The 13,513-nt window shown below is 39.9% G+C and overlaps 1 protein-coding gene across 1 annotated transcript in view; it reads right to left on the reverse strand.

Moving 5' to 3' along the window:
- ctnna2 (catenin (cadherin-associated protein), alpha 2) overlaps positions 1–13,513 on the reverse strand; it is a 315,779-nt gene that overhangs the window by 283,396 nt on the left and 18,870 nt on the right. Inside the window, exon 2 of the mRNA XM_070971232.1 lies at positions 4,658–4,764. Within this exon, the coding sequence (XP_070827333.1) occupies positions 4,658–4,759 (102 nt within the window). The 5' untranslated portion in view covers positions 4,760–4,764. The remainder of the gene's footprint in view (positions 1–4,657; positions 4,765–13,513) is intronic.

The raw sequence follows: 13,513 nt of genomic DNA on the forward strand, positions 1-13,513 counted from the left end.
CATGCTGCCATGTACTGTGCTGTCTTAGCAGATTCAACAAGCGATGAATGCTTGCGCAGATGCTATTCGAAAGCTTCACAGCATTCATTTGACACTGACATGAACATCATAACACTGGAGAAATGTTAAGTCTGCATCACTGCGTTGGAATAGATGGCACTGCAGGAAGCAGGGACAAGAGTCACATAACCTAAACCTGAATCAGCCTTGACTTGACAAAATCAAAAAGGGTCGCAAGTCAACTTGGACTTAAACATAAATGATTCATGACTTTACTTGTAAAGTAACAAAAGAATGGGATACGATGGGATGATAACTTACAAAGACATTTTATTCTATGGTAATACAATCATTTGCTTATGTTTGCAATGCAGAAAATTTTCATTGCTGATTTAAGCACTTTAATTTCTTATTCGGAAAACAACATAAATGGAATTTCATGTGTAACTGCACAACTGCTTTTTGTATTTTGATGTCTGTCTGTCTCTGTCTCTGTCTCTCTCTCTCTCTGACTGCTTTTCTGTCTGTCTGTCTGTCTGTCTGTCTGTCTGTCTGTCTGTCTGTCTGTCTGTCTCACTCTCCCTCTCTTGCTCTTCCTCTCTCACCCAACCGGTCGAGGCAGATGGCCGCCCACCCAGAGTCTGGTTCTGCTCGAGGTTTCTGCCTGTTAAAAGGAAGTTTTTCCTCGCCACTGTCGCCAAGTGCTTGCTCATGGGGGAATTGTTGGTTTCTTTGTAGATAAAAGAGCTTGGTCTGTACCAGCTCTATATGGAAAGTGTCCTGAGACAACTTCTGTTGTGATTTGGCGCTATACAAATAAAATTGAATTGAATTGAATTGAATTGAATTGTTTACCGAAGTCTTTCAAGGCTATCCATGTATCACCATAATAAGTTTTAAAAAGTCAGAAGAAAAGTTTATGAAGCATTCATGTGTTCCTCTCATTTTATAAACTTCGAATGATTAACCTGTCTTGCTGGTTAGCTTAATAAATAAATTAACCAGTAACAAGAGGGACTGAAATCAGATTTGCAAATAATGTATGAGGGGTAAGCAGACGAATTGGGGAGTCCTGCTCCTGAGTCAAACAATGATTTTGAAATAAGTGCCTTTATGAGGGTTCAGTGTGCAAGTTAATATACACCCAGACACCATATTAATCACTTTTCCCCAGCAAGCACAAATAAAAAGTTGACAATAGGTAAAATAAAAGCACTGTGAAAAGTAAAGCTGGCAAAAAGACTACAATCGCAACTTAAACATTCTCTAGGGGAGTAAACAGGCCGGGTTCTGAGTCAGGCTGTGAGTAAATCCAGCCTTCCCATATCTAATATTCACCACTGTCAGTGGGTCAGCCACTACCTGCAATGAAGCTGCTTTATTAAGCCATCCTGGAGAAATGGAATCGCTGCCGAGGATGTCTTTCTGGAATAAATAGGTACAGTCCCACCTGGAGTCAGTCTTTAGCTACTACTGTGAATAAGTCTGCTTCATTTTGTAGTGGGATTCAAGGGAAAGTTGAAGAGGTGTGTTCTGTTATTCTATTACCATGTAAACACTTGCATCGCACTGTGTTAAAATGAGCTGGGTCATCGATAGAAACCTCCTTTCTCAGCAACTTCTGCAGTTCTGAGTAGCAGAAAACTGCACTAGCAGGGACAGGTGAGGTTTTGGTTTGCCTGCAGGGGCACTCAGCATGTCATTACACGTGTTACATTCCCCACATCCGGCCTAGAATTGTTGGGACAGCTTGTCAGGAGTCACTAAAAATGTAATGTATCATGTGAAACAATGGCATCTATTCACTGACCTAAGCAGCTTCTGACTGAAAGTTCGGTTAGTTGTCACGGATGTTATTAATAACATTAACAATAGCTCTGTTATATTATAAGTGTCCCAGTAAACCGTGACAGTGTGATAGTCAGTCAGCATGCACAGTACCAGGAGCCTGAAATGGAATTCATCAATTATTACCCCTGTGCTTTTCCGACTGTGACATGTCAAGATGTCTTTTGTGAAACAAGCTTGTGAAGCCAGGTTGAGTTTCGGTTGGAATCTGAAATCCATGCAGGCCCTCACCATGAATGGAGAGCAAAGTACCCGTGGCTTGACAAAGAATGAATGAATACAAGGGAACACAAGGGAAAATGCAACATGTACCAAAGGGTATTTTCTGTCTGCAGACTGGTATAAAGAAACATCCTCCAGCAAAAAATCCATCAAAAAGACACTGACATTAGCCTAACAGAGTGAAATAGAATGGAGGAAAAAATACTCTTCTCAAGAAATATAAAAATTGAGGGAATACACATCGCAACTGAAAACATATTGTAATATAGGAGCAACAGAAGACTCAGCTGCACCAAAAGTTGTATGTATGGACAGAGATCACACAGAAGATGCCATTGCTATATTGCAGACCTTGCATTAGGTTAAAAGAAAGGGGTTTGATTAAAAACTTCCAATTACAAGCACATCGCAGCCTATCAAAGAACATCACACCATGGGGGGAGGCTGCTGGTACACCCAGTGATCACATTAGAGCCATCACTGGGAATGTGCCAGTACCTGGTACCACTGCAGATGGGGACAGTGACATCATGCCGAGCAGTCAACATCTTTGCCAGCCAAGTTTCTTAAGCGTATAGTGTTTTATCTATTTCCCAAAGCAGAGGAAAGATTTTTAGATTTCTGAAAGTTTGTTTCCAACAGTACCTTTCAGGTAGACACTGAAATTTTCTTTATGGAAGCACAGTATGGGAATTAATATGGAATGTTTGGCATTGGAATCAGTTACTGTTGCAATCCAGTTGCTCTGAGTCAGGTGGAAATTCTGTCATCAAAGCCTAAATCAACAGAAGCTGCAGATGGTTACTTATATGCAGGCATACATGCATGGGCTTATTTTTACCTCAAATAATATGACTGTAATCTGAACCAGGATATGGTCAAAGTTGGGCCGGAATCAACAAACAAATTCCAGAATCTGAATCAGAATGTACAAAATCTAAATGATATCCAACCCTTGTCACAGACTGTCACAGTGAGCCACGGTGACAGAAGTCATGTTCAGCCATCTGTTGAGCTGGAAAGCCAAACAAAGTCAGTGGCAATGAGCCAAAGACCTTGGCAGTAACCCAAATCAGTTTAGCATCTTTGTAACAAGTGATCCAGCAAAAGTGCAATCAGAAACTAATCCATTTTGGTCCCATACTGAGCTATAACAAGTGTCTTGGGTTTATTGGTCCATCACCATTCACACCATCAGACTTCCAAACGAGTCTCTTGGATTTAGTTCTTATCTACCGTTCGTATGAATTAGGATTGGGCGGTAATCCGGTAATAAGGTATCCCGCGGTATCTAAAAATAGCAACGGTATCAGTTTCATTACCTTTGTTAAAAAATGCTGTGCATATAGGTCTATAGGGGTCTAACATAATTGTAGCATCGTCATAACAAAAATGAAGTCCACTCCGTTCAATGTATCTGGTTGAATTTTTACTCGAGAAAAATGTGAAAATTACATTTTTTTTTTAAAATTACATGCTACAAAAAGAACCTGAGCAGTTTTACAGATGTTTTAACACAGGTATGTCCAGGCGCTCATATGGGCATGTCTGGGCAGAGTACCGTTATTTCGTCCAAGCACATGGAGAAACTCTGTTGAAAACGCTTTTTCAGCCTTTTTTCTGCTTGCTATTGTTCTTAGCTCTCGTAAAAGTATGAAATGCAAATAAAACAGTAAAATAACACTTCGGGCTGCTCAGCAGAGTCCTCTGTGAGTGCTCAGCTCTTTCATGAGACGGAGCAGTGAAACTAACTGCGTGGTTACGCCGGTCAATAGCTCAGCGACCCGCCCACATTCACCATAGAAACACCAATGACGATCCAGAAGGAAGTAACCCCAGAGATAGGTTATTGCATGAAGAGCGCTCCCTCCATTCGAGAAACCCCCTCTTTTTTATGTAAACAACCAGGACCTTCGTGATTGATCTCAAACTAACGCAGAGTCATAGGAGGAGACTTCTGACCACAAAAAAAGCAAAGGTAAAACATACTTATGATTTAGCAAACTTTTTTTTCTGCTACTCTTTGGCTGCTAGCTCGCCGAGCTTTCATTGCACAGTGTGAGTGTGAGTCAGACATCTTCATCAGACATTAGACTTTCTGTTTTCATATGATACGGGGCTTTTGTGGTCTGCGTGAAGTGGTGAAATTAGCAGATGCAGTCCCTTTGACGTGCGCTATTTTCGTGCTTTCGTTGCATGCACATATAATTACACATATTGCACATATTTCGTGGGGTATGAATTATGTTTCGTTTGGGTGGCAATGCTTGGTAGAGGCTTTTAACTGAGTTTCCCCCCGTCATTCTGGTATGCTACAAGTTAGGACTGGTGCTTCTTCGCGTGAGCATTGACCATCTGAACTGCATGCATGTCACGCTGCCCTGCAAAGTGATTTTTAATTAGTCATGGTAATACCATATACCCCGGGAAAATGTGGGGAAAGTTTGACAGTATCAAAATTTGGATACCACCCAACTCTAGTATGAATATTAAAAAACATTAATCAACTTGTCGGTTATCTGTCAAACATCAATCATTTGGCCACTCTTCTTTTTTAACATTTGCATCACAGAGTTAACAGGACTACCTGTGTGACCAGGGGCTCCAGAAGCCTCTCCACAGTGAGGGTGCGGATCTCAAGACTCTTAGGATCCCATTTCAACAGGATGGGGGAGGTGGCGGTCGTCATGGTCTCTGTAGGAAACAAAAGCAGATCAAAGGTTAGGAGACAGCCGGTGGAGGACTGATCACAAATGTGATGTACCAGTTGCTGAATATTGAGCCCAGGATATGGAGTTTTTATACATTTCCTTGTTATAAACTAATGTTTATTCCGAGGTTGATATTTCCATTTAAACACTGTGTAGCATAAACCAATCAACCATTGAAAGCAGCACACTGCAGAGGCAACCCCCTTCTGTGTCAGAGGTTTTTTTTTGTTTTGTTTTTTTTGTCATTTTATCATTTTATCAAATGACCTTTAACCAATCAAAAGTAAGTACTCACAGAGACCATATATCATTGTGACATTTGTACCAATGCTCATTCCTCACAGACATTTCTACAAAATAAGATGAAGGTCAGACAAAAATGGCCAGCCCCAAAACAAGGTTTTCGTGGATGTCCAGGCGCTGTTGACAGTCAGTAAATCTCAGCTCTGCACATCAAATAAAACAAAGCACAGTCAACAATTCCAGCAAACCATCAATTTAATGGCTGGCCACCTCTTTAACCTTAAATTTCTGTAATTAACTTTCTTAATTAACTCCACCATTACAATTTATCTCTGCAAACTTACTGAGAGAAGTGACGGTAAAGTCAGGGAGAATTGTAATGTGTTTCCTCATTTGCATAACTAGTTGTCATTCAGTGGAGCTTTTGAGGGAGGCTGAGGTGGAGACAAAATTAACCTGAAGTCCAACTCCTTCAGCTAATCCAAGTACCTTCTGAAGAGTCACATCTCTGTATTGCAGAAAACAGCAAAACCAGAAGTCACAGAAGTGAAAAGATAAACTCCAGAGATGGAGGCGAGTTCTGCAATACGAGTCTCAACTGTACAGTTCTTTAGACAATCTGCCCTTTAACTTGGAATATTTTTTCATTGCAGGTTTTTAAAACCCTTAAGCTCAGCTGGGTTATATCAGGTGAATTTGAGGACTGAACAGCTGGCATGGGGGTAGCAGTCTGTTGTACTGTGGGGTTGTGTTTCTACAGTAAGCAATTTCAGAATGGGCCAGCTGGGACGGGCCCAGTCTACTGCCAATGTCGATGAGGCAGAAGGGAATAAAGAATGTGAATAAGAATGACAGATCTGGGCCAGAGGCCCTTAATACTACACACAGTGAGTTAAGATGGATGAACAGTAGGAAATCTGGCAACCTGGCACTACTGATGAAACCACAACCCAAACATTATAGTTCTCTCCAAAGAGCGTGGACCTTTGGATTCAGAAAACTTTCAGGCCTTCACTTATGCTGGTGTCATTACATTTTTGTCCCCCACGAGGAAATCTGAAGAGGAACAATGAATCAAGCTTTGTGTGTCTGTCAACTCATCAGTCTGTCATGCACAGTAGTTTGACAGAACTGGAGGGAATGATGCATGTAATTTCTCTGTTCTGACATTTTCTAAATTACACATACTGTATGGTTTGAGGGGTGGGATGGAGAGGAGTGATGAATTCAGAGTTACAGACTTCACTGACTTCTGGCAAAACAATAACCGCTGTACAATGGAACAATTCGCACAATGCAAAGTGTGAATTAATAAATAGGTATGGCTGACTGTTTCTACTTCCATTTCCAATGGTGGATACACAAGATCGCTAATAGGCAAGACTGGTCGTCAGGGGGCAGTGGAAGTAGGAGATGTTGGGGGAGTTATGTCACAGCACAGCAGCAAAATGCCTTGACTCGGTGTCAAGATATGAAACAGCCACCTCACTATGGTTAAAACTATAAAACAAACCACCACAAAATGTGCTGGACAGACACAAACAAAAAGTAAAATTGATGATACTGAGAGAGAGCAGCACTTTCTGACCAGCCTAGGTTGTAAAACGAGGGCATCATCCTTGTGTTTATGCATATACTGTCGGAAAAACATACTTGAAACGTAAATAAACGCCCCTGGTTGCAGTTACCCCCATGAGACACAGCTGAGACGCAAGCCTGCACTGAACCGGACCACTCCATTGATCAAAATACGCTTGCATTCTAGACACAGGGTGGTGTGGAAGAAAAATGTCTCATCTTGAATCTGTGGATATTATGGGTACAGATCAGCAACTTACAGAATTGTCGATCAAATTGCTCACAATGCAAGATAGTGAAACACATAAAACACAGATAGCAGCAATAACACTACCATATTATAATGCATGAATAACTCTTCTTGTCATTAACAATTATATTAATGACATTTTAAGCATTCAAAGAGAGAGAAGCAATTATTCAATCGCTTCACTGATCATCAGGAAACATTGTACAGTACTAGCTTTTTTTGGATGTGTTGTTTTATATCATTGTAAACTAAATATCTCTGAGTTTACAAGCCTGATTCCTAAAAAGGGAACGGCGTGAATCATGGATAGAAACAGAATGCAATCATTTTCAAAGGAACTGTGTTTCTGGGACCATGTACTAATATCTTTATCAAATTATGTGTTCACAAAGTGGTGAACCTTCCTCCATCCTTGCTTGTGAACGACTGAACCTTGTTTGAAATGTGCTGCCTTCAAATTCAGACTAAGCATATATTTACAGAAATCAATGAAGTTGACGAGATCAGACACTAAATACAATTTTGTTGTTCTGTTTTCAATTGAGTATATGTCAGAAAGGATTAGCAAATCTCATCATTCTGTTTTATTTGTTTTATACAGCGTCCCAGCCTTTTTGGTATCAAGATTGTACAACAGAGGCTCAACTGAAAGCAGACCGACAGCAAAACATACAAATCACAGAACACAATACTATTATATCACTGCCAGAGACGGTGAATGCTCTGGTGACTCATGTGATAGAGTTTATTGTTGGTGGAAATTTCTGTAAATGCCATGACCCTGTCAGTGAATGCTTCTGTAAAACTCTATAAGTTCATTGTCATATACACTGAATTTGTAATGTAATCACATCATGAATACAGCTTTAATATAACCTTCAAACTGTAAAAAACATGGGGAAGCAGGAAGCAAAATAAAATTCTAAACATATCTCACAAAGCTAAAATGGAAACAGCTGAAAGACAGTCATCTGTCAAACCGTCTGTCATCCATAATGTCATTATTCAGCACATTCAACTCCACAGTTTAGCAACAAATGTTATGTGGTGATCCAGACTGTTATCTGGGGATACATTTCTGAGATGAATAAAGTCTCTCCCATTCATCATTGTCGCAGTGCCTTCACCTTGGTCTGGCTGAGATCATGTAAACAACACACCTACTTGTCCAATAGAAGAGTCAGTGTTACTATTTAACAAGTACAAGTGCAAGTGTAACACTAATGCATCACACATGATCATCGGTATGAGATATTAGCCTTCAACTGTTGCTTAAGGTTTAAGGATTTTCACAGTACACACAATAAAATAGATTCTTGTCGGCATGCTATGTTCATGTTTTTCTTCTAGCCCCAGTTTTCTTTTTTTTCACATAGCTGCTGGTTGCTCTTGCATTAGTAACAATGACAAGTACCAGCAGAAAAACAATGTCGTATATGACTGAGAACTAGTATTTGGAGCTTAAAAAGATATCTAGGGCCTAAGAACAGTAACATCAGCCGAGATGAAAAGCACAGCTCTGGGTCTGTTCTGACTCTAGCTGAGATCCTCTTGTCGTGAAGCTGCTAGCTCTGCTACAGTGCAGGTACCTGCACAATGGTTCTCTCAAGGGGCCGTAAATATGCTTCTATCAAAGCTCCCTCAGAGAAACAGAGAGTCTGACAGTAGCTTTTCATGACTGGTAAGCTCTCCACAGCTCCGCATCGCTGTCCGTGCTACTGAGCGGTGGTCAGTCAGCCTTCCCCGGTGTTCCCTGACCCTCCCCAAATTCTAAAGTATTCCCACAACACAAGTGAGCCTTTTTCAGAGGAAGGGAAAAAGCTTTCTCTCGCTCAAATCTGTTTTGTTCAGCCAACATGTTTTTTTTGTGGAGAGCATGAGTCACATTTCAGTTGTTGTAATTTGAGCAATGTCCTGCCATCTGCTGTGTACAGCTCTGTGTGTGTGTGTGTGTGTGTGTGTGTGTGTGTGTGTGTGTGTGTAAGTGTGTGACTGATGCACGAGCAAAGCAAAGCAAAGACAGAGGGACAATAGAAAAAGTGATGTTTTTTAAAGAAGCAACTGTACAGGCAATTTATTGGTTTTGCATAACAGAAAGAAATCACACATGTTACTGTTCTTGGCACTTCCATTTGGTTGTATCTGTGTGTATTTTAATTCTAACAATATCAATAAAAACATAATAGGAATATGTATATAATAAGAGCAAAGTCATAATAGCTGTGTCGGCTATTACAAAACTGGAAATGTTTGATAGTTGAAACATCTGACTGGCTGCTCAAATTCACAGTGCATGACATCACAGTGACAATGGCCATTTTATACAAATAATGTTATGTTTACTGTCATTTTGAACATTTGAAGAACTGAACATAAAATACAGAACTGCAATTAAGTGATTAATTGCAGCTGATTGCCAGAAATGTAATTTTCAACTATTTGTTTATTGTAGTTGTTATTTGTTTTCAGACAGGATTTGCTGCTTTTCTCGGTTTTATATAATTAGAAATATTTCTGGGTTTTGAACCATTAGATAAACAAAAGAATACATTGTTTTCTGACATTCTGTAAGTAAAATAATTCAATGACTAATAGAAAAATATAAATAAACACATTAATTTACGATGAAAATCATCGATAGCTGCAGCCCTGATAAAATTCATGCTGCTGACAATGACAATGAATGACATGTAGAAAAATTAGCAGACATGGCTCATTCAAACATAAATGCTGTCATCATTACCGTAGAGGTTCAATTTAAAGATAGCAGACAGAAAGCTCTATGTGACTGTCCACATTGCTGAGCAGTGATTGGTCAGCTTGCCACTGGCTCCCCTGAACCTCCACAGATTCCAAGATCTTGTTTAGTTCAACCAACATGTTTTTGGTGAAGAGACTGAGTCACATTTCAGTGTTGTAGTTTGTGAGATGTCTCGCCATCTGCTGTGTACAACTCTGTGACTGATTCATGAGAGGAACAAAAGAAGACAGAGGGAGAGTAGAAAATGATTTATTTACTGTGTGAGAGAAATAAAATAAAAATAAAGAGGCGAGTTCAGAATTTTGCTAAAAAGCGATCGCACTGGCAATTTATTGTTTCTGCATTGTACTTTAACTGGAAAATCACAATATCATTGCTATTAGCTCTTCCACTTGTCTCTATCTGCGTGTGTGTGTGTCTGTATTGTCAAGGAGTTTTGTGTGCCTTTGTGTGTACGTGTACTGTACTGTGTGGTTAGAAATGGATGTATAGTAACGCACAGCTGCAGCACGCATTGTGTACTGTCATCTTCCTGCGTTCATTTCCTGAATATCTCTAACAACTGTTTTCCTTCTGCCCCAGGACTGACTTTTGGGGAAGGATGGTGACGTTTCAAAAGGTTTCGAATGACACAATACACAGAGAGGAAAATGGGCCATCTGCTAAAGTTTTTTTTAGGATATATTCTAAAAAGAAAGCACAGCACATACATTTCCATGAACATTCTATTCCTTTTGGCGAGACACTGATATACTGAATTCAGTCAGGCAGTTTTGAAATAAAAACTTGTAACTGCAGCATAGTAGAGTATTACAAACATGCATATTCTTTACTGTTAAAATAGTAATGTCAAAATAGTAATTTATTATGATCAACAAAGCATGTGTTTGAAGATGGCAGGCGACTTGAGTTTGCTTGGCATCAGGTCAGCAATGGTGCGAACTGATTCCAGTAAATGAAGCCTCTCAGTCCAACAACAGCTCTTTCTGGCTGGTTGCTTTCATGGCTTATGTACATTACCGAGCTAACTCCACACGATTAGTGGTCATCATGGATGCACTTCAACCTTAATCCAGCGTACAATCATTTTATACTGTAAGAGTTTCAGCGACAAACTGCATCATTGAATTACATTGAGAGGTGTTTCCTATATTCTGCCTCCCTCATATATGTAAAACCCTACCTCTGAAACAAATCTAACATGTCACGCAATTATTTAACACCAATACACTGAAAATTAGAACTTAAATGAACATTACTCAGGTGGAGATTGTACTTCAAAAACTGCTGTTTAGCAATTGTTTTCAGTGCAAGAAAGCAGCATTCTCACTGGTCAATTCATCACTAGCCTGCAGACACTGTGCCTGCTGAGTTTGGCAGGGAATGCTTGCCAAATTGTAGCTTTGTTGTTAATTAGGTTTCTTGTTTTGTGTGTTGGTGTAAATACTTCAGTTGTCTTCGTTCATTAATCATTTCAGCGTACTCCAGAAATAAAATGCCTAAGTGTCTGTACAGTTTCCCCTATTTACTGGTAAAGCAATAAATCAAACAATACAGTGGGGTCAATGCAATTCTAAAGATTAAAAAGCAACGCTGTATAATTTGCAAGTCACAAAATAGAAGTATCATTGCATGAGATAATAAATGAATAATCATATATCTTTGTCTTACTTCCTTAATCCTTGCAATTTACAACTGCCATGTCCTGCAATTGACTAGAAGGTGCACAACATTCCATTCGGGACAAGACTCAAAAAGTCCTGAAAATCTTTAAAATCTAACTGATTTAAAAGTACTAGTGGGGTACATTTACACGATTTAACAAAACATTGATGGAGTCTGGTATGATGATGATGATGATGATGATGATGAAACTGTGATAGTATGATATTACACCCAATGCAGTGAAGAGTACCCATCACACGTCAAGAGTAACCAAAATATGCACTTAAAATAAAACATCTTGATTAAGGTCATGATGTTGTTGCTCATGTGAATTCTTGCCTGGAAACACTTTCTAATGGGATAACTACACAGATGGGCAGCCCAGATGCACAGTGGTAAGCACTGCGGGATCATGTGGAATGTCCATATACCTCCATTATTCAAGTGGGTTTTCTCCAGACAGAAACAGACATAAACATCAAACTAAGCGCAGGCAAACCATAAAATTCTGTCTGTGTATTTACACTTTAGCTTCACACACCTTTTTCTGAATTTTCAACTTCAAAGCTGCTTTGCTGTTCTGCCCCTTCTAACATAGTACCAGTGTTGAATTTTGCACAGCTGAAAGTCGAGAAGGGGGAAGATATCAACATTTTTAAGACACAGACTTACACAACTATCTGACTGAATGACATACAGTGTTTTGTTCTCATGATGCAGGCGTAGCAACAATCTATGAGCGGTTACTATGGCATCTGTAGCGAGCTCACTTTATGCTGCCATTTCCTATAAGCCAGCTCATTTGTCACCTAATGTAGGGTGTTCTTGATACTGTTTGTTTTTTTATTGCCCATTAAACAATATTATTACCTTAGGTTCTGCTTGTGTCAGCTCTTCTCTGAAATAATGCTGATGACATGACAGAGAGACAACTGGTAACGGATGTAAAGTAATTACCTCAGTCGACCAGGTGTTAGCCAAGCTGTGTATGTGTGTGTGTGTGTGTGTGTGTGTGTGTGTGTGTGTGTGTGTGTGTGTGTGTGTGTGTGTGTGTGTGTGTGTGTGTGTGTGTGAAGTTGTTGTGTTGTAGTTAAACTACAGTTCTCTGTTTAAAGCTTCATGTGCCTCTGAACATAAACTCTCAGTCCTGCTGTGTGTGTAGTTGTTAGCTTCGTTGGCCCTTTTATCTCTGTTAGCTCCATTAGCCAAACACACTGTGCGACTCTGGTGCCCATCAGCTTCAGCTAATGCCAATATCAGACGACATGCAACTAGAATGATTTTGAGGCGATTATGTTTTGGCCGACGAATTACCAGTGTCATGGCCGATCATGAAGGACAATCAGGCGTCTATACCTGTGTATTTTGATATGCGGCCTGTTGTCCAGCATCTGCGATGCCCTACAACACCCCGAGGAAAAATCTACTATCTCAGAATTTTTTGTCTTGGCACGCCTAGTGTGACATCTCCTACAACATGTTTTTTAGCGTTGACCAATCACATGCTCTCTTCAGAGCGCAGTGAGGATACAAACATCGATAATGAGTTGACTGCACCCTTTCTGATTTTAACGTGGGTCTTGCACTGAGTAGCCAGCCAGTGATAGTGATAGAGGCAGCATGACAAGATGCACTCCAATAGACAGCGGTCAGTTCAATTTGTCATTTGCTAAGCGATAATTATACATACATGCATACGTACGCACAAACTTATATAAATACAAACATTCCTTTCATCCCAGAGGCATCCAGGGGAATATTCCTGCCCATCACAAACACATTCTCTATCTAATGGGGGTGATGGGGCACTGTTTCAAGCTCAGATCATCTCATCTCTTCACCTACTTAGCAAGAAACCAGAAATCAAGAAAAGAACCTTATACACATAATCCTAACGAACAGCCCCCATCATTTCACAGCCTGTGGTGTGCTTGTCTGAGACTTAAGTGATCATTGTCCAATTTTCAGCATTAGACTTTCCAGACAAGAAAATATTCCACCGCATACTGCATTATTATAGAGACTTTGAAGATTTAATGATTTCATTCTCAGTGATATGACAAGTATATGTGCTATTCCTGACCCTGAATTAGCTCTAAGCCATTTCACAGATGTTTTCACTTTTAAGCAAATAATACAGTATGCATGCTCCCTGAAAGAAATACAGAGTAAAGACAGACTGAATCCTTTGTTCTCACCTGAAATCTCAGGGATGTTAAGGTCTCAAATGTCATG

The sequence above is a fragment of the Chaetodon trifascialis genome, chromosome 2 (assembly GCF_039877785.1).
Source record: "Chaetodon trifascialis isolate fChaTrf1 chromosome 2, fChaTrf1.hap1, whole genome shotgun sequence".
Classification (NCBI taxonomy): Eukaryota; Metazoa; Chordata; class Actinopteri; order Chaetodontiformes; family Chaetodontidae; genus Chaetodon; species Chaetodon trifascialis.